Consider the following 22147-nt stretch of genomic DNA (forward strand, 5'->3'; position numbering starts at 1 on the left):
GTGCACTGTTTGTGGGTTTGTGCTTTATATCCTGACCTCGTGGGCGAAGTAAGTAGGAGTTCCCAAACTTCAAGATTTTTTGTCCATAAAATATTTTCAATGATGAAATTTTCTTGTTTCATGTTGCCTGTGAGAGCCCTTAAGTGCTGCTGTAGGGCCCTCCATTAGCTACTTGACTGGATGACGGGGCAGCTTTTCTAATTCAGTTCTTCTCACCTGTTCCAGGAATCAGCAAACATGCTGCGTCTGATGCAGAACAGGCTGAAGGAGGAGGAACAACGCCTGCTTAAGAGTGGAAGTAAGTGGGATTTCTTCCCTAGGTTCATTGGCAGAAAAATTATGTGCTATGTACTTGATGTATAAATATGCCCAAACAAGCCTGAAGCACGGGGACATGGGATGGATGACAGAGTCAACAGGTGTATTAGAAAAAGTGGAGTGATAGTAACTATAAAAGGACAGCCATGAAATAGGGAACCTGACTTCTGTGCAGGGCTGTAGATGCTGCACCTTGCAAGTGCTGCCTGCAGTGCTGAGAGGTGAGAGCAGTCCCTCTCTACACATGCTGTGCAATTGCAGCAGGCAGGCAGAGGCTCCATTTTATTACTTGCTATCCTCCGAGCCCCTCAGGCTGTGGATGAAGGCCAGCACAGTAGAACTAATGAAGAAGCATTGCTAACAGCCTTGGTCAGAGGATTGTGCCCATTGAGATGCTGGTGTTGGCAGGCAGCCTCATTGCTCTGTGGGACTGCCTGGCTGCCCTGTGGTAGACACATGCTGGTGTGCCCTGCTAAACCAGAGTGTAAGTTCCTCTGCCACCTTGGATGTGGAGCTGGCTGTGTTTGGAGTAATTCTTTGCGATGTATCTATCAGAACATCATGTTCACAGGTGAAAAAGCTGCTTGAAATACTCTTTGCCATTACAAATCGTCCAAGTGTGAGCCACATCTGCCTGCTCCCATTTCTTTGGTTTTAGTGTACCTGCAAATTGTGAATGCAATTAAAATCTGAGGTTTTCCTTTTTCTCTAAACTTACTTCTAATTAATTAGAGTTCCAGCTGAAGAACAGAAGGGAATAATAACCTCCTGAGATTTTGCAGAGAGCTAACAAACCAGATTTTGCTTCTTCCAAGTCAAGCGTCAGCAGAGTTCACCATTAATTACCCCTGTGAATTGAAAATTGCAGCATGTGCATTTTTATGTTGTAGTGAAAAAAGTAAGAGGAGGGTTGATTCTCAGAATCAGAGAGAGAGCTTATGCTAAAACTGGGTAAGGACATCAGAGTTATGCTTTGTAGTTTGTTTGTGGGCAGATGTGTTCTGAGCACGCTTGTGGAAGAGGAAATTTGTTCATCTCTGACCATCTTTCATCTCATCTCCTTATGGCAGTGCAGTAAAAAGAGAGGTTTTGTTTGAAACAGAGGTTTCGTAATAGAAACTACAAGAATGTGGAGTTGTTTCCAGGATCTACCTGAATGAAAAAAGCCAGGTCCTGCTGTGGGACAGTTTCCAAGTTCAAGAGGGAAGACCATTTATCATCAATAATTAGCAGTGTGAACGTTGTGAACGTGAACTTTTCCCAATCTTTTTCCTTGTCAGTGGATTTTCACTTGGAAAACTCTTTGGTCATTTTTTATCTCTGAAATAATACAAACCTTATCCTTCAGCAAGTTATCTGGCTGTACGTAAGAACACGCTTATGACTTCTAATGATCTATACCAATATTGCCTTAATATCTTCATGCGAGTACTGTATGGACAAAAGCAATGTTTATTCCAGTGATAGGAGCAACAGGAGCCTGGTTTTCAGTGCAGACTCATTCATTTGTTGTCCCATCACCTCGGTAGGTCATCATCTTCCTAAGATGCAGCCTGCTGTTACCTGTGGAGCTGCAGGGGTGTAAGTGGGGCCTTGCATTTGGCTGTTTTCCCAGCAGTGAACCTGGAATGCAGCTTCATTGCTGGATGTTGTAAAGTTAATTTATTGAATGCTGTAAAACTAGCTGAGATCCCCATTAGCTAACATAAAAGTATCAGGACCAAGTCGTGCCTTCCTCAAAGGCCAACCCCACTCTCCTCACTGTTGAAGTGATGTCCTGTGTAGAATTTAAAACCAAGAGATTTGTTTGGAGAAAACCATGCAAAGGTAAGTACCCTGAATGGCACAGTGCCATCTCAGTGAAGTGAACCCTAAGCTCCTTGTCACAAGAAAAAATACATTTTACACGAGAGGAAAGAGAGAAACAGCAGCAGAATGAGTGCAGCATCTCTGGTGCCTCAGAGGCTGCTTGGGACATTTGCACTTGAAATAGAGAGCACTGCATGGGCTGGAGTTGCTACAGTGGAGGGCTCCCAGGAATCAGTGATTTTATCAGTGAGTGCTGTGAGCAGCAGATGCACGTGGGAGCGGTGTAAGGCACAACAAAGTACTTATACCTTAGTGCACCTATGTGGTGAGACTTCTGGGGCATGTGCCTTCTTCTCGTGCACAGAGGGAAAGGGAAGGTTCTCCTCATCTCATTACACTTTGCCCTTGAGAGCTGCAAAGCACTTAATGAGGCCCTTCAAACAGCATAGGCTGGAGTCCGGTGATAAATTTATTACCATTAACTGATAAAAGTCAGTGTTCATTCTGTCCCTGTAAGCACCCTCACCTTTGCATACCTCTGTAATCAATACAGTCCTCTTATTGTCTGAATCCTTTGACCTTATCTGCTGCTAATTTGGCAAGAAGGGCTGCAAATTAACAGCGCCTTTCTCTGTGGAACAAGTTGCAGAGATTCTGGGCAGCCCTCAGCTTACATTCAGCCTCAGCTAACACCAGAGAAACCTGCATGGTATTTAATGCAAAGAAGAGCTGTGCAAGGTCGGCTGAATTGTGTTAGAAGGGCTATGGACGTGTTGGGATACTTGAATAAGATTTGCAGCAGTGTTTAGCACGGCTCAGGAACAGTCTCTTTTTTCTGCTTTTTTAGCAAGCATGGTAAATTGTCTTTCATTTGTCACTGGGCATCTTTGTAAAACAACTCAACAAAAAACAATACAGAAAAGCACTAAGTTACATGGAAAAAAGCTTAGATGGAGATGCTGAACTCCAGATACAGATGCAGCTTTGAGCAGCATTTGCTGATGGAAATCTGTGCGGTGAAGCAGTTGCAGCAGTACAGCAATGTGTTTTGCCAATGCCTGAGCCTTGGGGCCTGGTGTCACCATGGCTGGAGGGGCAGGGACTCTGGGAATAGATGAGACAGTGCAAAAACTGTTGGTAGAGCAGGTGTAGAGATGTGAAGTGTTGCTGTGCTAATGGTGTGATGTGAGAGGAGAGGGACCAGGAAGGCCGCAGGCTGCAGCACACAGTCAGTATACTTCTTTCATATTCACCTTAGGCTGAAAAAACCCCAATGTTTGCTGAGCAAAAAGTAACAAGTGAACCTTGCTCTAGGCTGAAATACATTTCTTCAGACTAGTCTTAGAATCAAGCCACAGAATCACAGAATGGCCTGGGTTGCAAAGGAGCACAACGCTCATCCAGTTCCAACCCCCTGCTGTGTGCAGGTCGCCAACCAGCAGCCCAGGCTGCCCAGAGCCACATCCAGCCTGGCCTTGAATGCCTGCAGGGATGGGGCACCCACAGCCTCCTTGGGCAACCTGTTCCAGTGTGCTTCCTTCCCTGTTCTACTTGCCAAGCAAACTCTTTTTTTGACAAGCAAGCAATGTGTGCCTGGATCCTATCATCTTACTCAGTGGAACGGAGCAAATAGATGCTAGGCTTTGGGTAGCGGATCACATGGCACTGTTGCAGTGTGGTGATGCACTGAATCCCTTGTAGTCTTTCCACTTCAGAAGTGATGCCTTAAAAACTGATGGCTGCTGAACATGGAGTGCTCTTCACTCTGTAGCAGAGCAGTGAGTTGCCAAGTACTAAAAACATGCATCTCCTAAGGGAAGACTGCAATTGGTGCACAGCTATCTTGCCTCTTGCTCATAAAATAATTGCAAATTCATGTTTAATTTAATGGTGCTCTGAGGGGTTCTTGGCCTTTGAGATTGTTAGAAACTGTTATGGTGACTGAATATGACCCCTCTGTAAAACTGGTCAAAAATGATCTTAGCTCCTTGTTCCTGTGCCAAGACTCCAAATCCCAGGTTGAATGGGAATTGTTTTCAATGATTTTAGGTTGAACAGGGGATTGTGTTCAGTGATTTCAGGTGACAGAGACCTATTGCTCCCCTTAGCAGTGGTATAGCTATCTGTGCTGTTTAAAATGTGAGATTGGGCTCAGTAGCAATAAGCCATTTTAAAATAATAGAGATCTAAGAAAGGGCACTCGGAGCTAACTGTGCATCCCACTGCTGGGTATTTGCTGGGATGCTGTGCTCAATTTTCATGCCTTAAGGTCTGAACGTGCACCCTTACTGCTGAAGTTGGTAGGAGGACCTCAATCAGTACCTGCCACCAGCAAGGTGACTTCTTAGAGATGAGCATTTTGTGCTAAGGACAAAAGAAGTTCCCTACTGAAACGTGTATCAAAGCATTGCTTTCTGTAGCAGAAATGCTAAGTCAGGACTTAAAGCAGTGATTGAGCACCCGTGGGAAGGCAGGGCCAGCCCAGGGGAGCTCAGGTGCATGCAATGTATTGAGCAACTGGAAGGGCTGGGGCCAGGATCCACCCCTTCTCAGCCCTCATTTAAGGGTTGGCAGTGGAGGTGAGGGTATTTGCTGGAGATCCCTGCCTACTTGAGGCCTTTCAAAGGTAACTAGACTCTTTTCTTTGTTTCTGTGCTCACAGATGCTGCATTTTAGCCTATCCTCATTTGTTGCAGCCTCTGACTTTGCTACCCCACTGTCACTGCTGTGCTGTCCATCACACTGTAGCATTGCACTTTCTGTTGGAACTGCAGAGGTGTGAGCGTTCAGGCTGGCAGTCGCAACTGACTTCTCTGGGTATGGTGAGATGTGAACGTGGCTTTGGTGAACTGAGGTGTTCAGGTGGGAGCTGCACATCACTCCTCTTTGGGTTGCAGTAAACCCTGAATCCATTTCTTTTCTTTTTGTCTTTTCTTTCCCCTGATCTAAAACTTCATATTATTTATTAAATGTATTTTTGTAAGGATCAAATGACTTTGTGTGTTACATTTAATCATTTAAAACTCGTATGATCAGTCCATGTATCTGCTGTGGGTTGTTCTGAACACAGTAGGTGTGCTTTGAAACAAAAGGTATCTTCTGAGATTCGTGCCTCTCAGCTGTGACAGGATGTGCTTTCTGTTAGCCTGGTGCAGAGGGAGGTGTCCCTGCCTACAGCAGGGGTTGGAGGTGATCTTAAAGGTCCCTTCCAACCCGAACCATTTTGTGATTCTGTGAAATTTAGTTGACTAAAAGCCACCTTTATGATGTGAAAGTGCTGAAATCTAAGGCAAGAGGAGTTTAAGGTTGCGGTGTGTTCTCTCTTGGGTAGTCAGATATTCTACCAATGTGCTCTGTGCAGTAGAGAGGTCCCTGCAGTGGGGAACTGGGCCAAATGCAGTTTGCGGGGCGTTTCTTTGGATTGTCCTTTCATAGCAAAATACAGGAGCTTGTTAAAGCACCAAGCTAAAGCTTTAGTAAGCTGCCAGCATTGGCCTGAATTTGGGCACGTGGATTGCTGGGTTACAGTGTATTGCTGAAAGTCAAATAATCTTCACATACAGCCATGCAAATCTCATAATCCAGCTACCTTAAAACATGTTCTGCACATCATGTACTAGTGTGTGGGAACTGCAAGTCCTGTGCTTTATTATCCTCTGTCTTTATACTGGTGCTGAGAAATCTGCATTTTCTCCATGAGGAACATTCCTTGTCTTCCTTTCATTTGCTCAGTGTTGCACAGGGGTTGTCACATCTCCTGAAGCAGCAGGTTGTTTTTTCCTGTACATTATGAAGTGAGATGTTCTAAATGATCCCTTTTTTTCTATCTTTCTTTTTTTTTTTTTTTTCCTTTGACTCCAGCATATTTTGGTGCAAACAGAACATACTGGGCAAATACAACAAGGACGATGGGGTGAGGGAATCCTATACTGCTGTATGTAGGACAGGTCACTCAGAGCATTGGACCAACCTGCTGTTTCAGCCCATTAGGAAGCCTGGGCTCAGCTTGTTTTCATCCTGTGTATTTAAATACATTTTTAGTTATGTTCTCTGCTTCTGTGTCCCTGGTGATGTGGCCTGGTGCTGTTGTGCCCCGCTGCACCCCAGGCAGAGCTGGACTGGGTGCTGGGACCCGGAGCCAACTGTCACAAAGCACCAGGTTAGAGCAATGCATTGGTTTTGTTGCAGTGAGAGGTTCTCTCTGTCTGTCCAGGCGTGGGCAGAGGAGGCTCAGGGTCACAGGCTGTTACTGGATTTGCCTTTGCAGTTCTGGCTTTTCTGTTCCTGCAGCCCACCTTCACTGTAGCAGCATGGTGAAGCTCCATGTTATGCTCTGTGCTGCACAGTTCAAGGCTGCTCAGAGAGCCCCAACTCTTAAGCTCCATGACAAGATTTGTTCCCAAGTCCCAGCACAGCTGCAAATATGGTGCGCTGCGTTTACACACTGATAGTTCACCTGGTGACCCTTCTCTTCATTTTTACTGCAAAGTAATGAAGGATTTGCAGAGTATGTGAGTGAAAGCAGGTGTTAATGTGACCTGGTATGCACACTGGGCGAGCTGAGTGCTGGAGCTGAGGCACCAGCGTGCTTCTGGGGGCTGCCAGCAGTCCTCTGCTTCCTAAACGTGGGCTGAATGCAGAGAGCTGCAGCCTGATTGCTGGCTGAGGGGAGTTAAAGCATCCGAGGCAGCAGAGGAAAAGGATAAAAGCAGTAGGGTAAGAAGGGGGCTTCAGAGGGGCAGAGAAACTGAGTGAAAGAAGAGAAGATTGGTTGTGGGGGAAAAAAAGCTGTGCTGAAGCCATTTCCTTTCATAAAGCAGCAGCTTGAGGCCCTGTGGCCATCGATTCTGTCTTTGCAGTAGGTACCACTTCCATCTCAAAGCGCTGCTCACCATGGGGTCTCACTGCTGGGCCTGCTTTCCAATGGAAAGGCGCTGTGAGGAATTACATAATGAGCAGAGCTTCCTTTTTGCAATCTGAGTTGGATGAGAAATGGCACAGCGGAGTGCGAGAGAACTCTACTGCGTACGGCAAAGGGGTGATGGCAGATCCATTCCTGTCCTTGCCATCTTACCCTTGTCTGAAGGGAAGTATGCCTTGCGTGTTTTCTCTGAGAGCCGTTTGCCATAAATGGTTACAAAATCACTTTCCTGAAAAACACGATGGAAAATCAAAGCCCTGGGTTGGTCGAGCTGTGCCTCACTCAGTGCAGAATGACATCGCGGTGCCTCTGCAGGGCAAGGGCTCCAGGTCCTGTCCCCAGAGGCTGCTCACTGCATTGTCACTTTGGTTGCTGCCAGACAGCAGCAGCTCCATTAGCCCATGCTTAGCTGGCAACTGGGGAGAGCCAGGTGAGAAGGAGGAAGTGCTAATGGGGCATGCATGGTGCTCTGCAATGGGCACAGCAGTCATAGGGCCCCAGGCAGCATCCTCAGCTCTGGGCGGTAGGGCTGAGAAACAGGAGGAGCAGATGTGATGTAATCTGGAGAAAGGGGTTAAAAGAAGCCCAAAAGAAGGGAGAACGTGTCAGTCATAGTGCTGGTGAAGGTCTGCACAGGACGTGGCCCTGAATCCTTTCTTTAGGCCATGTGTGGGTCTTCCCAAGGGGGTTGCCTGAACAAAACCTGGCTTTCCTGAATACCAGCAAACAAGCAGCATTCAGGTCACACAGCAATTCGATCACCTGCCAAAGAAGAGAGTGCAATGCAAACAGAAATTGTAGCTAGTGCTGTTGGAGCCTTGAAATTGTACCAGGGTATCAAATATATCTCTTGCTGTATTTTGTCATTAACTTAATATTGCAGTGGAAAAAAAAAAAAAAAAAAAAAGGGAAAAATGTGTGATATTTGTGTATTGCCTGATAATTAAGTGTCGCAAGGATGTACCAGCCCATTGCTGATCACAATTAGTTATTTCCATTTTCAGCTCAGCCGTGTGTAATTAGGTGTACTTAGGAAAGATCTGTGTTCTGTAAACAGTGAGCAACTTTTGGAGTGCTGACTTCATAGCAGTCCTGCTGGCTTTGTCACAGCACCACGGATCCCTTGAGGCCCTGCAGAGCACTTCTTGCTGGAGCATCACCCCATGTGTTTCTAACCTAAGGTTAAGTGAAAGGCAAGGAGTCCAAGGAGACCTTTTTGGTATCGCTAATGGCAGGCTGAAACAATAGGAGACGTATTAGTAAGTTCCAAAAGCTTTTAGAAGACTTTCATTCAGAAACTCAGCTTCTGCAATATCTCCTCCTGACTGTATGTATGGCTCATACTCTGAAAGTGTGTTGAGAACATTGCCTCTGGCGTGATCTGAGGATGGTCTCAAGACAGTTGTTAATACTGTACACTCTGTTCATCTCAACTTCTTTGGCACTTCTGTATGAAGATATCTTCCTTAGTGAGGATGTGGAAGCTGGCTGTTCCCCTGCATGTGTCAGCAGAGCTGTGCTCTGAACAAAGAGAGTGCTAGCATCTCTGGTATGCAACTGCAATTCTGGGCTGTTGTGGATTGCTTTGAACGATGTGTATCCTGCTTTTGTTTTAACCAGGTAATGATGATTCTGACGTGGAGATCCAGGATGATGAAGGCTCTGACAGTGAAGTGGAGGACAGGCAGCTCGGGAAGCAGCATGTGGCCTTGGAGATGCTAGTGCCAGGTACTTCCTCCTCTCCTTCCCTGCCTTTATTCAAAAGGACTTGCTCAAAGTATCTGAGTAACCTTAGATATAAAAGACAGTTATCATTCAAGGGCATTGGCACTGCTCTGTTTTTGTGTGCTGCAAGTGGTCAGTGTCGTGTGGAGAAAATGTAGTACTTTCAGGGAGCAAATTAAGGAGGCTTTACTGAAGGAAATAAAAAAAGGGAGAATAATCCTTCCTTGGTATTGCCTTCCAGGTTCAGAAGTAGCTTTGCACAAAGCCTTAGCAAGGTATTAATATTTCTCATGGCAAAGCATTCATTTCCCTCCAGGTGTAGACGTTATCTATGGTAGGGTCATCTTCAAAATGAGACCTTTAGTGAGTCTGTAAAGCCTCCTGCACTGACAGCCGTGGGCACAGCACACCTGAGTTACTTCTGCCAGGGAAGGACATCTGACTTCTGTTGCTATTGTGCACAGTGGAACTTCAGCCTCTGGCTGCTGATTCCCACAGAGCCCAGATCAGGAGCAACTCAGAAAAATAACGGACTGAGGGTCTGTCTTGCACTTATATGGGGAAAAGAGAAACCAGAAAATCTAGTTATTTTGTAGTGGTGCTCTTGTTGGCTGTGAATGATTGTGAGCATCAGCAAAAGCCTCTCTGGGCTCTGGATGAAGTGCCAGTGTGGGTAATTTCATGTGCCACTACTTCTGCTAGAACTTACTGCTTGGATAGGCTGCAGATGTGCTTTCTGCTCTCCTCTTTCTTATTGAGACCAGAGCAGGAACCTGAAATTCCCAAATCAATACAATTCAAGCACTTTTATCCACATTTCTGCTTCTCATAACAATTGAAAATTCTTTTTAAAAACACTTTTTGAAAGTGCCAGAAGCCCTCGTATGGGTGAACAACTTTTACAGTTTCTCAAAGAAAAGTCTGTATGCTGTTTTTAGGGCTGGCTGTAGCTGCCTGTGATGCCTCTCCTGAGCAGGCATTCCAACAGAGCAACCAGGTGCTGGCTGCAGCTTCTGTGGGTCTCTTCCTGATCTTCTATAAGCTGCTTCTGCCACGTGATTATCCTCTGGCTTTTGCACGTTCTCAATTTGCAGCTTGCTAACTACTTGGTGGCCATGCTGATCTTTGCTCACTGTATCTTTGTGTAATTTGGAAGTATCCCTTGGCTCTGTCCTCTTTTTGCTTCTCACCTTCTATGAACCAGCTCCAGATGAGCTTCTGGCTTCTGAGATGCCTTCTGCACAGTTCACCCAGGAGAAAGGCTGCATTCTCTCATTTTTAACTCACTGCATTTCAGTCCTACTGTGTTCCAGCACAGTCTGTACTGGCAGGGGTGGATGCAAACACAGTTAGACTTAGGGGAAGCATTATCAGCTTGCTTTTCTGCCTTGTTGAGTCAAAGCTTTCCTTCCAGAGCACCAGCCTGATCCAGACAAGCAGCTCCAGCCTTAGGTACAGGCTCCCATCTGCTTCTTTCTGTGTAAATGGGCTCTTCTGGTCCTTCCTCAGCAGTGAGGTGCTGTGTTTGACTGTGACCCTCACAAACTGAAGTGCTGGAGACAATGTGAGAACCTGAGATTAATGTCAGGGTGCTTCAGCTTCTTCAGCAAATAGAACCTGAACATTTGTCGTTAAACACACAGTCTGTACGTGTCCTTCAGCACAGGTAGTTTCCATTTAAAATGCATTTAAGGCAGCATAATAAAAACACTATTTTTATTAATCACCACTTTTTCTCTTTGCTTAAACTCGAGAGATTCCAATCGCTTTCTGTTGAAGGATTGTCTTGTTATACAGCTCAGAAGCATCACTTTGTTTGTTCTCATGCTGGGAAGAAACAGACTGCTGTGGTCAGTTCCTGTGATGTGATTCAGTTTTATATCTCTAATTAACAGGTTATTAGGTACTCTTAGAGAAGACTTCCTCCCACTGTAATAAGAGGGCAGGTATTCCAATGTGTTTCACCATTAGAGGAGCAAGATTCATAGGGAGAGATAATCACTCTCATTAGGCCACTTGGTATAATTGAGGAAAAGTCAACATAGTTTCTCTCTCAAGTCCTTTCAGCAGGACTGTCTAAATGCAGTCACATTCAAACTAAATGCAGCTCTGACAGCATCGCTCCTGGTTTTATTCTTTTGCCAATTAAAAGACTTGAAGGTATAGGATTTAGTCTCCCATGGAGCAGAAAAGAGCATGAGCTGGAGGAGACATGACAGGCTGCCAGCTCTTGTGGTACACAGAGAAAATCAAACCTTTATTTCCCATGTACAAAGAGGAGCAGACTGGTTAGGCAGGGAGTTGAAATGGGCTATGGAGCCTTCGTCTGCACTGAATTTAAATCTTTACACTGATTCTCCAGTGCAGCAAGTCCAGCTTTAAGAAGCCAGCCTTCTGTACAAGGAGATAACAAGCATGTGAGTGACAGCAAAGGGCTGGGAAGAGAGTCACCAAAGTGGGAGGTGCTGGACAGCTTGTTTTCATACAGCCAGAATCGTTAAGGTTGGGAAAGACCACAAGGATCATCACATCCAGCCATCAGCACACCCCACGAGCCCACTGACCACTCCTCAGTGCCACATCCCCGCGGCTCTTCAGCACCTCCAGGTGACTCCCCCACCCCCAGGGCAGCAGTGCCAGCACCCCACACTCTTTCTGAGAAGTGCTTCCTCATATCCAACCTGGTACACAATTACAGGCAAGTCTCCTTGATGTGACTTCCTGAATAAATCCATGTGTTGCTAATCATTTGCTTTAATGAGTAAAAGAGTGTGTTGATTTGTCATCTGCATCTTTTAATTGGAGTACAGTAAATGTGAATAAAAATTTGCATCCAGTTATTCTCTCTGGCTGTAGATAAGTGAGGCTGTAACGCAAGCAAAATTGCAGGTCCTTGAGCTTCTGAGGTCAAACTGTTAGTGCTGGTGTTTGGAATAAGACTCAGTTTTGTCAGGGAGCCAGGGAAAAAGGGGATCTTGCAGTGTTACAAGATCTTAACCATCTGCAATGCAGACAAGCCTCTTCCCTGAGGCAAGGCATAGGCCAGTGCTTTGGAGCAGCATGGTTGTTCACATGCAGATGGTACAGGTGCCTGGGAGACAAATGCAGAGCCTTGTCCTGGGGATGTAGAAACTATCATGCTGGGTTTTTCTAAGAACCTATCCAATCTCCCCTTGAATTAAAGTGGATTTTACAGTGATGTTGCAATTACATATGCAGATCCATCTTTTCAGTCTCATTCATCTGGAGGTCTGAAGCACAGTGTGGAACCATGAGCCAGAAACAGCACTGGCACACACACTGAGCTTGGAACGAGGTAGGCATTGGAAGTGTTACTGAGTGGAAGAGGAGGGATTAGTGCTGTGCCTGTCTACAGCATCCTCCATGCTGCCAGGGTCTTCAGCTCCCGCAGATCACTCATCCTAATGTTGTTTCCCTTTGTGGTGTCAGTACTGAGCAGTATTGTCATGTTAGGGCTATGGAGACCATTCTGTTTCTGAGAGCTTCAGCTCTCTTTGATCTTTCTTGGAAGAAAACAGCTTTATCAAGTGCTGAATGTTGCTCTGCAAATCATCTGCCCACAAACAGGGAGGGCTTCTTACCTTCACAGGAGTGACCAGAGGATCAGTGTGATAATGAAGAGCTGCAGGCAGATTATTAGCGAGCCTGCTTGCGAGTGAACGGATAAAAGCCTGTGAAAACCTGCAGTGTTTAATGCACTGAGAACAAATGTGTCAGGAGGCAGCAGAGAAGAGAGGATTTTTTTTTTTAAGAAAGCCAGGTGCACCTCATTGGAAGGAGTGGGAGCAAATATACAGCAGTCGAAACAGAGATGCATCTGGGGATGGGCAGGGAGAGTGGCCCACGGACATGGGCTTGCCATTGCCAGCTGCTCTGTGCCTGTGGGGCTTTCCAGACCTGGAGAGATGGATCTCAGAGAGGCGATGTGTGCAGAGCAACACGTCTGAAGCATGCTGCTTCTGTGGCAGGCAGTCGGTGTTTTAGCTTCCCTGTCCTACTTCTTAAGCTTCTCTTGGTGATGATTAAGTAGGAGCTGGCTGCAGAGAGAGGGCTTGAACCAAAGATAGACCGTGTGCTGGGTGAAGGCCACAGGGGATGAATTTGCCCTCACGTTTTTCAGAGGGAATGGGAACTTTGACAAAGCAGCAAGAAATCCTCCCTGGAGAGTCTGCACAGTCCTGCTCCAAATCCCTCCTCAGCTCACAAAGTCCTGATCTGTTCTCAGTGGAAGTGGTCAGACTTGTGGCAGTTCTCTCCCCAGCTCGTAACAATGTTCAGGCTTCTGCCGTTGAATTTCTAGAGCTCTTTACTTCCCTCCAGCCTCCTCCAGTGCACAGAAGCTAGGGGCATGCAGTTGGTGTGAAGGAGGACTGATGGTTTCAGTCACAAATGTGCAAGAGCTGCCTGCTCCTTACTTGGTTGGTGCCTTTCCACATTCGGTTCCTGTGGATGACACTTCTTTGAAAAAACATACATTAAATCTTAGTTGTATTTCTTTCCTTCTCTCAGTTCCTAAAGGAAATTACAGTTTTAAGTCCAAAATCAATATACGCATGCATTTATCTTTACAAACAAGAGATGGTCAACAGTTCTGCAGGTTTTCTCAATGTGTTGTGTTCTTGGCTTTAGTGGAAAGGGATTCTGTTGGGAAAAATGTGCTGTAGCCCACTGCAATTGTCCAGGCATTGTTGACACGTGTGATTTGAGCCCTGATCTCTCAGCCCCTTCCATACAGGGAGAGCTGCCTCTTGCTGGCATGCAGCTTGGTGCAGGATGCGGTTTCCTCTTTCACTGTTCCCATATTCCCCCCAGTCAGCGTGTTCAGCAGCAGCAATGAGGGTCTCAACAAATTCCGTCCTTGGGAACATCACAAAGTGTGATTGACTCTTACTGGGGCTTCATCAGGTCATAGAGGAGGGAGAACTGTCAGCACTGTTTCAGGAGCCAGGGGATCTGACTGCAGTGCTCTGAGGAAACTCGTCTGGGAAGGAAGAACGCCAACACAGCAGTTCTTCTCATCTTAATGCATTTCTGTGCAGACCTCTGTAGTTCCTATCATCCAGGTAAGGGTCTGCAAAGTGTTTGTTTGCTGATGTGGCAGCTGCTGGATAGGCTCGTGCAGCTGAAGAAAGTGGAACAGCCAAGTGTTTTGGGCACCACTGAAAAGGGGCTTCAGTTTGGAATTCATGGAACTGAATTTGTCTTAACTTGAAGTGGAAGTCGCTCCCATTATCATCATCATCTCCCAGCAGAGATGTCTTTGGCCGTGTGCTTTGTGTCATCAAACCTTTGTGCTTGCTGGGATGGAAGAGGTGTGTCTGTATGCTTTCAGCACTGTTATGGCCACTGCAATACTGGGCCTAGAGGAGAAGGAGGAGGGGTTGTAGGGCTGAAATAATGGGGTTGAGGCAGGTGATTCCCTTCCAAGCCGATTTCCTTTTCATGAAGGGTGTAAGAAATAGAAATACACTCATCCTACAGCAGCAGCTGTAGTGTGCTTCATTCATCACTGTACTTTAGCAATGCTTGGAAAATGTTGCTGAGATCAGGGCCTGCTGCTGAGGGCTAGGACGCATAGGAGGGCAGTTCCCAGAGGGTGCATGGATCAGAAAGGTCAGGTGAAAGACTTATCCTGATTTTCTTGGTGAAGCTGGGAGCTAGAGGGAAGGGAGCTCACAGTAGAAATCTGCATTAAGAGTGGGAAGCAGATCTCCAAAGTGGAGGCGAAAGTTTCAGCTGTAAATCTGCCTTCCCCTCGTGGTGGGTTTCCAGGTTAAGTTCCTTGTCAGGCACAGGGTTAACACGTACCCACCACTGGGTAAGAAGATGTACATAATTCCAGTCCTGTTGTAGGCAGCTGCCCAGTAGTGCAGTGGTAAGCATCACGTGCAGAGGAAGAGTGGCAGAAGGCTTAAAATCGTGGGTGCACGTTCACTTCTGATCCTTGATAGCTCAGTGGCTGTTGTACTGTGATTGGATTTGAATCCAAAGGTGCAGTGAATTACAGTCTGTTCATTATGAGCATTTTACCTAATTATCACTTTGTACAGCCTGTCCCAGCTGAATTCACATTGTCTGTAAGCCAACATAAGAGGCTTTCACCTGCCTGGAAGCTGCATGAGCCTCTGGCCAGAGCGGTGCAGCACTAATGCCACAGCAAGCTGAGCCCAGCTAAACAGAGCCCTGCACATTTCAAGTGCCAAAAAGCCCTGTGGCTGCCAGCTCTGCCTGGGGCAGGCAGACATGCTGCTGTTCCTTCCTCCCCTCCAGCACACGGGGCTATGCACTGTGGCCGTCTGTTGCTTCATGCTTCCACACACACAGATGTAGAGTTTGGTGTCTGAAAGCTCAAACAAGGCTCCCACCTTGGTCACAGCTCTTCCTGTGATGTAGGAAATCTGCCCTCTCTCCTGTTCAGGCAGCAGCATGTGGCTTTCCTCACGTGATGCCCTGGTTCTCTTTATATTCAGGGCCTCTCTCTGCTGTGTTTTATCAGCACCTTGCACAAGCTCCCTGCTACTTTCTCCTTGAGGTAAGCATTCCCTGTCCAGAACTTCATGCTGTGAGCTTTCTGCATAGCAGTTAAACTCTTGGACCAGCCTGAATGCTGAGTAAAAAAGCTACTCTGTTGTCCTCTAATGATGTCTGCTATAACTATCTCTGAACTTACAGGTTAGCATTTATCAGAGCAAATGTCTCTAAAGCTTGAAGAGAGCTTCTCTGTCCAGGAATCATTGTATATTCCTTCTCCACTGCCTGTGCTGTCAGCAGCTGCATCGACAGAGGGCTCCACTTATTTAAAGGCATGAGATCCTATATAAGTTACCTGTCTTGACACAGCAGGGCTGTTTTTGAGTGAGGTAGGCAGCAGTTTTCTACAGCTAACCCAAATCAACCTACGAAGGGGGCAATGTGCCCTGTCTCATTTGGGAGCTACAAAGGAGGTTGGACAGGATGTATTTTATGTTGTTTTATTCCCATGCTAAAAAAAAAAAGTATATATTGTATAGATGTGAAAAATCTATATCTGTCTGACACAGAGAAAACTGGTGAGGGGGTGATAAATGGATGAGGAGATGCAGTGGTGACAGCAGTGTTGTTCCATAGGCATCCAGTTAGTGACTGCCATGGCTGCAGGAAGCGAGGCTGAGCCAGCCCCATGGGGAATTCCCCATCACAGCTCTGCTGCACCCCTTCCAGCTTCCCTTCCTGGCAAGGACAACCATGCTGGCATCTTTACCATTTCATAAGGCCTTTACATATCCCAAAGCACTTAAGGAAGGCTTGAGCACGTTAGCCCTTTTCAGAGAACTCCCTACGACCAACTGCCCCTTCAGACTTGCGCGGCGTACTCTCAGCAAGAGATTCATGAGGTTTGCCTTGACGCTGCCTAGGATTCTTTTGAGATGTCAGTCCCTGATGGAATATCAGAAAAGATCTGAGCATAGGAGGGCTTACCAGGGGCAAAAGCCAGGCATTAGTTCTCTGTACACTAAAGCAGAGGATAATGCCAGAATCATTTAGGTTGGCAGAGACCTTTTGAGAGCCTTTAGCCTGACCTCCCTCTACTCAAACAGCATGAGCTCAAGCAGCCTGCCCAGGAGCATATCCAGTCAGGTTGTTAAGGTTTGAAGACAAGAAAGTGTCCCTCTCTTGTTCTGATTGATTGAAGTGAGAAATCACTGCTGTATTTCTGATTGGGTTTCATTTGACTTCACTTTCTAACCTCCAGCTCTTACATCTTTCTGCTAGCAATTTGAGATCTTGCACACCCTAGGATGTTCTTCTGATGAGGAATATCTGTGTATGATAATCATATAATCTCTTAGCCAAATTTCCAGTAAGCCAAATAGATGGAGCTGTGTGATGGGGGAGCCTTGCCTAAAGGTATAAACAGTGGTCAAAAATTGCTGTGGAGTTCCTTGTGTATTGAAATCTTAAGATATGAATCTCTTCAACCTGCTATGTGCTTTGGCTTACAGGACTGTCACAGCTGCACAAGGTAGCTCTAACAATACAGTACTGTCAGCCTTACCCTCCCCACCTTCTCCTGGGTTAGCAGGCACAGTGGCCTCACATGCACTGGGACTTCATCCTCTCACTGCCATTTGGTTGGGCTCTGAAAGGAAACCCTGACCTTCATCTTTCATTTTCTGGTCTTCACAGTGATTCTCTTTGCTCTGCAGGAAGAGCTGGTGCCCGGATCGTGGGAACAATGCAGGGTGGAGACACAGAGGAAGATGTAAGTAACCAATCCTGTGTGCTTGCAGAGCTCCTCTGACAATGCTTTAGAACACCTGCCCTCTCCTCAGCTGGAGACACAGATTCTTACCTGTTCACTCTGTGCCATGGGCTCACATTTCCCCTTCTTCAGTTGGCCGCTCTCTCCTTTTCAGCACACACTTTTCCATTGTTCTTTTGCTCTTCAGGTCTCTGCACGTTGCCCTGTGCTTTAACCTCAGCCTGCAGTGTGTAAGTCGTGTCACACAGGCTACAGGGATGCTGCTTTGCTGAGCAGATTAATAGGAGGGGATCAGTGCAGTGTAGCAGGAGTTGTATGTGTTGGTGTGAATCCCCTGATTTGCTCTGAAACTGTACCTCTTGGAGCCCTCTCACTGAGCTGTGCTAACATACAGCATCTCAAGCACCAGTGCTGCAGCTGATGGAACAGGGATGAGAGCTGAAGTGTGAGCTGGAGCCCTGGACTCCCTGCCTCACAGATACAGCTGTGTCAAAGCTTTGCATCTGGGTAAAGCTGACCTGATGAGCAGATGGCAGCTAGGTTTGTAGAGCAGGCACTGTTCTTACTGCTGTGCTTAGCCTCTGGTGTATGAGTGACTTTTTTATGCCTCTGGGCACTCTTAAGTGGCTACACCTGTACTAGAAGATAAAACAGCCTTTGGCCTCAAAGCCAACTGTTCTGATATGGCTTGCAGCCATGCAACAAGCTCTCTATCCCAAAAAGGTGCCTGTATCTAAGCTGACAGCCAGGATCTGTGGGGATGTCCTGATCCCAGGTGATGTTTGAGAAAATGCCAGCTGGCACAGCCCAACCTGTGTTAGGAAGTGGTACAAACACTTAAAAAACATGATGATTGTGAGCTCATGTTTGAGCCAGTACAGCTCGTCCGGAGCCCTTCTGCCTGACATCCCAGCCAGCACTGCCTGCCAACAAGGAAGGCGTGCTCAGAGTTCAGCCATCCCTGCACTGCTGGACCATGTTGATCCTCTCAGCTCTGCCTCTCATTCTGTCCATCCTCGCCTTTTCTCAGGAAATGAGCTCACAGACCATGCTCTGCTGTTTGCTTCTGCCAGAACGGATCGAGTTAGGGCCGGACACTGCCTTCTGGGTAGTGCTTTATGCCTTTGGCATTTGGACCCATTTCTGGATAGGCTCAGTGCTGCAGGTGAAGACAGTGCACCCTCAGTCACAGCACTGCCTGACCGTCCTTGACCATGTCCTTGCCAGCTTTGTAACTTCTCCACCCTTTCCATTTCCCTTTTTACCACACACTGTTCCTAGTCCCTTCCCATGTCTCCATCAGCACAGCCCCACGTATCGAGAATGTTTCAGACAGGGTTACCATATGGTGAGCAGCTCTCTGGGCACCTGCCTGTGCTCGACAGTTCAGCCTCAATTTCCCCCATTTCCATTGTAATCTTTTGCCTCCTTCCCTCCTGCTCCCATTCTGGTTACTTCTTTTTTTTACTTTTCTCTTTTATGTTCTTGTATTTTTTCATATTTTTTTTTCCTGCTCTGCCTCTCCTGTTCTTCCCACTCTGGTTGTCCAAGGGGGGAGCTGCCCCAGCCCAGCCAGGCAAGCACAGGACCGTCACCAAGGCACAGGTGGGTTCCTCTCCTGCAATTTCTCTTCCACTGGGCATTGGTTCTTTGGCCTCACAGTAGGTATGGCTTTGAAGTTCTGCAAGGCTTTTGATATGGCAGATTCAGCAGAAGTCAGGAAGGGTGTTTGCTGCGAATTGAGTGGAGCAGCCCATGTTGAGTGAAGTGCTGGGAGCTGCTGATGGGAGCGCGTTCTGCTCCCAGAGGTGCTGAGCTGTGGGCTTCCATTGGTTTGGAAGAGCCTGCTGCTGCTACCTGGGACAAAACAAAGCTGGAACTGCACCTGTGCAGACGCGTGGCCTTCCCATAGCCCTCAGGTGTGTGACTGGGAGGGAGCAGCTGAGTGCTGGCCAGGAGCACCATCCTTTGCTTCTGAGCTGCCCAAAATGCCTCACACCTGAGAGCTGAAGTGGTGGTGAACGCTGTGTGCTTTCCTGCAGGAGGAGTCGGGGGATAGTGAGATTGACCTGGATGATGACGAAGATGAGGAGGAGGATGTGGAAGATGACAGCATGGAAATCTCCCCGAGCAAATCCAGCCACCGAGCAAAGAAGCCAGAGCCTCTGGAGGAAAGCGATAATGACTTCTGACCCTTCAGCAGCAGGACCAGGAGGCACCTTGAAATGCTTTGGAGGGCACGTGGGCCAGGAATTAATAGCGCCCTGCCACCTGAAAAGTGCTCGTCAGCATCAGTTCAGGAGTTGGTAAATAATGTTCATTAAACTTGAAAATTAAACTTGGATTGCCAGTCTTGTGACTGCGAAGTATGAGCAGTTTATCCATAATGAGAATCACAGTAATGTGGAGTGCTGTTATTTCCATAATTGCATTAGGACTGGCCCTCATGCACTGCAGTGCCAGAAGTCTCACTCCAGTGAGCATCGTGTGCTTGATTTCCCTGCACTTTATTATAACCAAACAGATTTTTTTTTTGCCTTAATAAAGCTGGATAAAAGCTGCTCTGGGAACGCGTTCAAATTGATTTTAAAAGTGGCTTAAATAATCTATTTGTCCTAAACGTACCCTTTCCTTCACCAAGGGCTTGTATCTGCAAAGGGCAGTTGGCCTAGGACAGAAGGCTGCAACTGGGAAACCAGTGTAAGGATCCTCAAAGACAGCCTCAGTGCAGCATCTCTCAGGGTTTCAGCTGTGTCCCTGGGAGCTGTTCTCAGGCTTAAGCCGTGCTTGAGTGTCCTCAGAGCAACTGTGTAAGGCTGGGCTGTGATTAAATCCATAGGAAATTAGCCCTTTAATTACCCTTCTGCAGCAGACTGAGCTTTAGGCACTCAAATGGCCCCAGAGTTGGGTTGCTATTGCTTCCTTTTGTTCTTCAACCTTTCTCCGTGTTCTGTGGGGACCCGAATCCAAAAATGCATAGAAGTTGGCTGATAGGTAATGCTGTTCTCATTTTTTCTGTTGGAGAAAAACATTCCTCCATGTACTGAGAATAGCTGTATTTTCTGTAAGTAATCATCCACCGTTTTTAGCCTGATTTTTCAATAGGAATGAGATTGCCCCTTTGTCTACCCCTCACTAAAGAGCTTTTAGGATGCCTGTCCTGTTTCAGTGAACAGTGATTAAGATCCCGTATATTCAATTCCTGCACACTTTGGGGGGGGGAAAAAAAAGGGGTTGTTGGGGGGAATGTTTATGAGAGATTCTCCATTTCCTGCTGAGGAACAAGAGGTGTGGGCAGGAGGCAGATGACAAACTGTGGTAGGAGCTGATGTTAGCATGGGGCAGTGGTGGCACTGGGATGTTAGCACAGGCACACAGGCACCCAGTTGGTGCTCTGCTGCTGGCAGAAGTGCTGAGCTTACTGAGGAGGTCAGTGGGTGATAACTTATGCCATCAATGAAAGCAAAAGCTGGAGTTTGTCTGCTGTATCGCCTCTTGTCTTTTAGCTCTGCTTTAGCATCGTGATTTGTCTTTGCAGGAGCAGAAATCAGTGCTTGATTAGATGAGTTTGTTCCAGTGTGTGTTCATCAGAGCAGACAAGAGCTCGGCTGTTCTCCCATCCTTTTTTTTCATGCCAGCAAAGTACTTTGCTTTCCCTCCATCTGAAGAGCGTAGTCCAACCCCTCTTTTATTGAGCTGAAGGAAGGAACGCACAGCAGTTAGCTGAAAAGCCAGGAGCTCTTCCATCTCTCACATCTCTAACACCCAAAGTAGCTTCTCATCAGCTGAGCTCAGAACTGGAAATGCCCTATCAGGATGTGCCAAAGCTTTACAGGTAAATAGTCCACGACTTCTGTGTAGTAACAGTACGTGTGTGAGTGCTGCGGCGTGCTGGAACGCACACAGCCGTATGGGCTCGAGCTGAGCTGGTGGTTAGGACCCCTCTTTGCACCTTTAGTTGTACAGTTAATTGGCATTTGGTACTTCACCTCAAAGCAGGAAGTTGTCAGTGCTGGGCACCTACTGCAGAGCCGTTAGGGTGATTCTCTGGCAGCCAGCAAGGTGCAAAACGTGCTGACTGCATTCCCTTCTCCCAGGGGCTGAAACGTCCTGGTTTTAGCACCGGTGCTGAAAATACTCTTCCATGTTACTTAGGGAATTTGTTCTGATTCTCCCTGGGTGCTGAAGATGCTTTTGACCTGTGAGGCACATTGCCCACGAGGCTGGGCGCAGTGCTGGAGTTCAGAGTGCGGTTTCAGAGCGTGTTTTCTATGCTATTTTCCTGTACTTTAGGCTGAAATGGAAAGCTGAAGTACTGCATCGTGTGCACAGAGCCAGGGTCTCTTCAGGCAGCACTGCCACCTAGCCTTCAGCACAGCCCCATGGCAGCTTCTTCTACCAGGTATGAGCAGCAGGGCAAGAGCAGCCTGCCCCTAGCACTGCTGGAAAGGAACCCCCTGAGCAATTGCCCCGTTCAGCTCAGGAGTGTTTGCGTGCAGCTAGGTGTGTGTAGGTGTGCTCAGACTGATGGATGTGTTTCAAATTGGTGTTAACCCTTTATGTCCTGGAGCCCCAGGGTACAGGAGGCGGCTTGGGATTGCCGATTGCTGTTTCCCATTGACATTTTGGGGAACATTTGCCAAACCTTGGGAAATGGGTTTAGGCAGAGCTGGCCCCAAGCCTGTCTGCTCTGAAGTATTGGTGACCAAGGGAGGATTTCAGTGTCATTATTTCCTGTTGGAGAAAGCGAGCCAGCTCCTGAGATGTAAAAGTCACACTGGAAGAGGTGTGAGGTCCCCTTCCAGGCAGAGGGACACAGGCCTGGTAGTGCACCTCAGTGTCCTGTGTGATCACCCACAACCAACAGAGGAAGGCAGTGCAAAGTGTCTTTTCAGCTAGGATCTCATTTATTTCCAAGCATGTACATATGGCACAGCTCACCCCAGCGTTCCCCCAGCCTCAGCTCACAGAGGTGCTCAGAGCAGCTGCTCACTGCCCTGACTCCACGTGTCCAAGTGCGGCTCTGGGAGGTGAAGGGAGAGGGGCTGCTGGCTGTGGGGGTCAGGGAGGGGGTTGCACAGAGTGGCTGCTGCTCCAGCTGCGAACCCAGC

General features: G+C 47.2%; 1 protein-coding gene across 1 annotated transcript in view; it reads left to right on the forward strand.

Annotated features, from left to right (window-relative positions):
* Positions 1–19228, forward strand: part of CLUAP1 (clusterin associated protein 1) — a gene marked incomplete at both ends in the record, with an annotated part of 55141 nt that extends 35913 nt beyond the window's left edge. The window contains 4 exons of the mRNA XM_079542667.1: positions 226–298; positions 16981–17036; positions 18588–18641; positions 19079–19228. Coding sequence (XP_079398793.1) covers positions 226–298; positions 16981–17036; positions 18588–18641; positions 19079–19228 — 333 coding nt within the window. The remainder of the gene's footprint in view (positions 1–225; positions 299–16980; positions 17037–18587; positions 18642–19078) is intronic.
* Between the last annotated feature and the right edge of the window lie 2919 nt (positions 19229–22147).

Source organism: Tetrao urogallus (genome assembly GCF_951394365.1).
Source record: "Tetrao urogallus genome assembly, chromosome: 15".
NCBI classification, from domain to species: Eukaryota; Metazoa; Chordata; class Aves; order Galliformes; family Phasianidae; genus Tetrao; species Tetrao urogallus.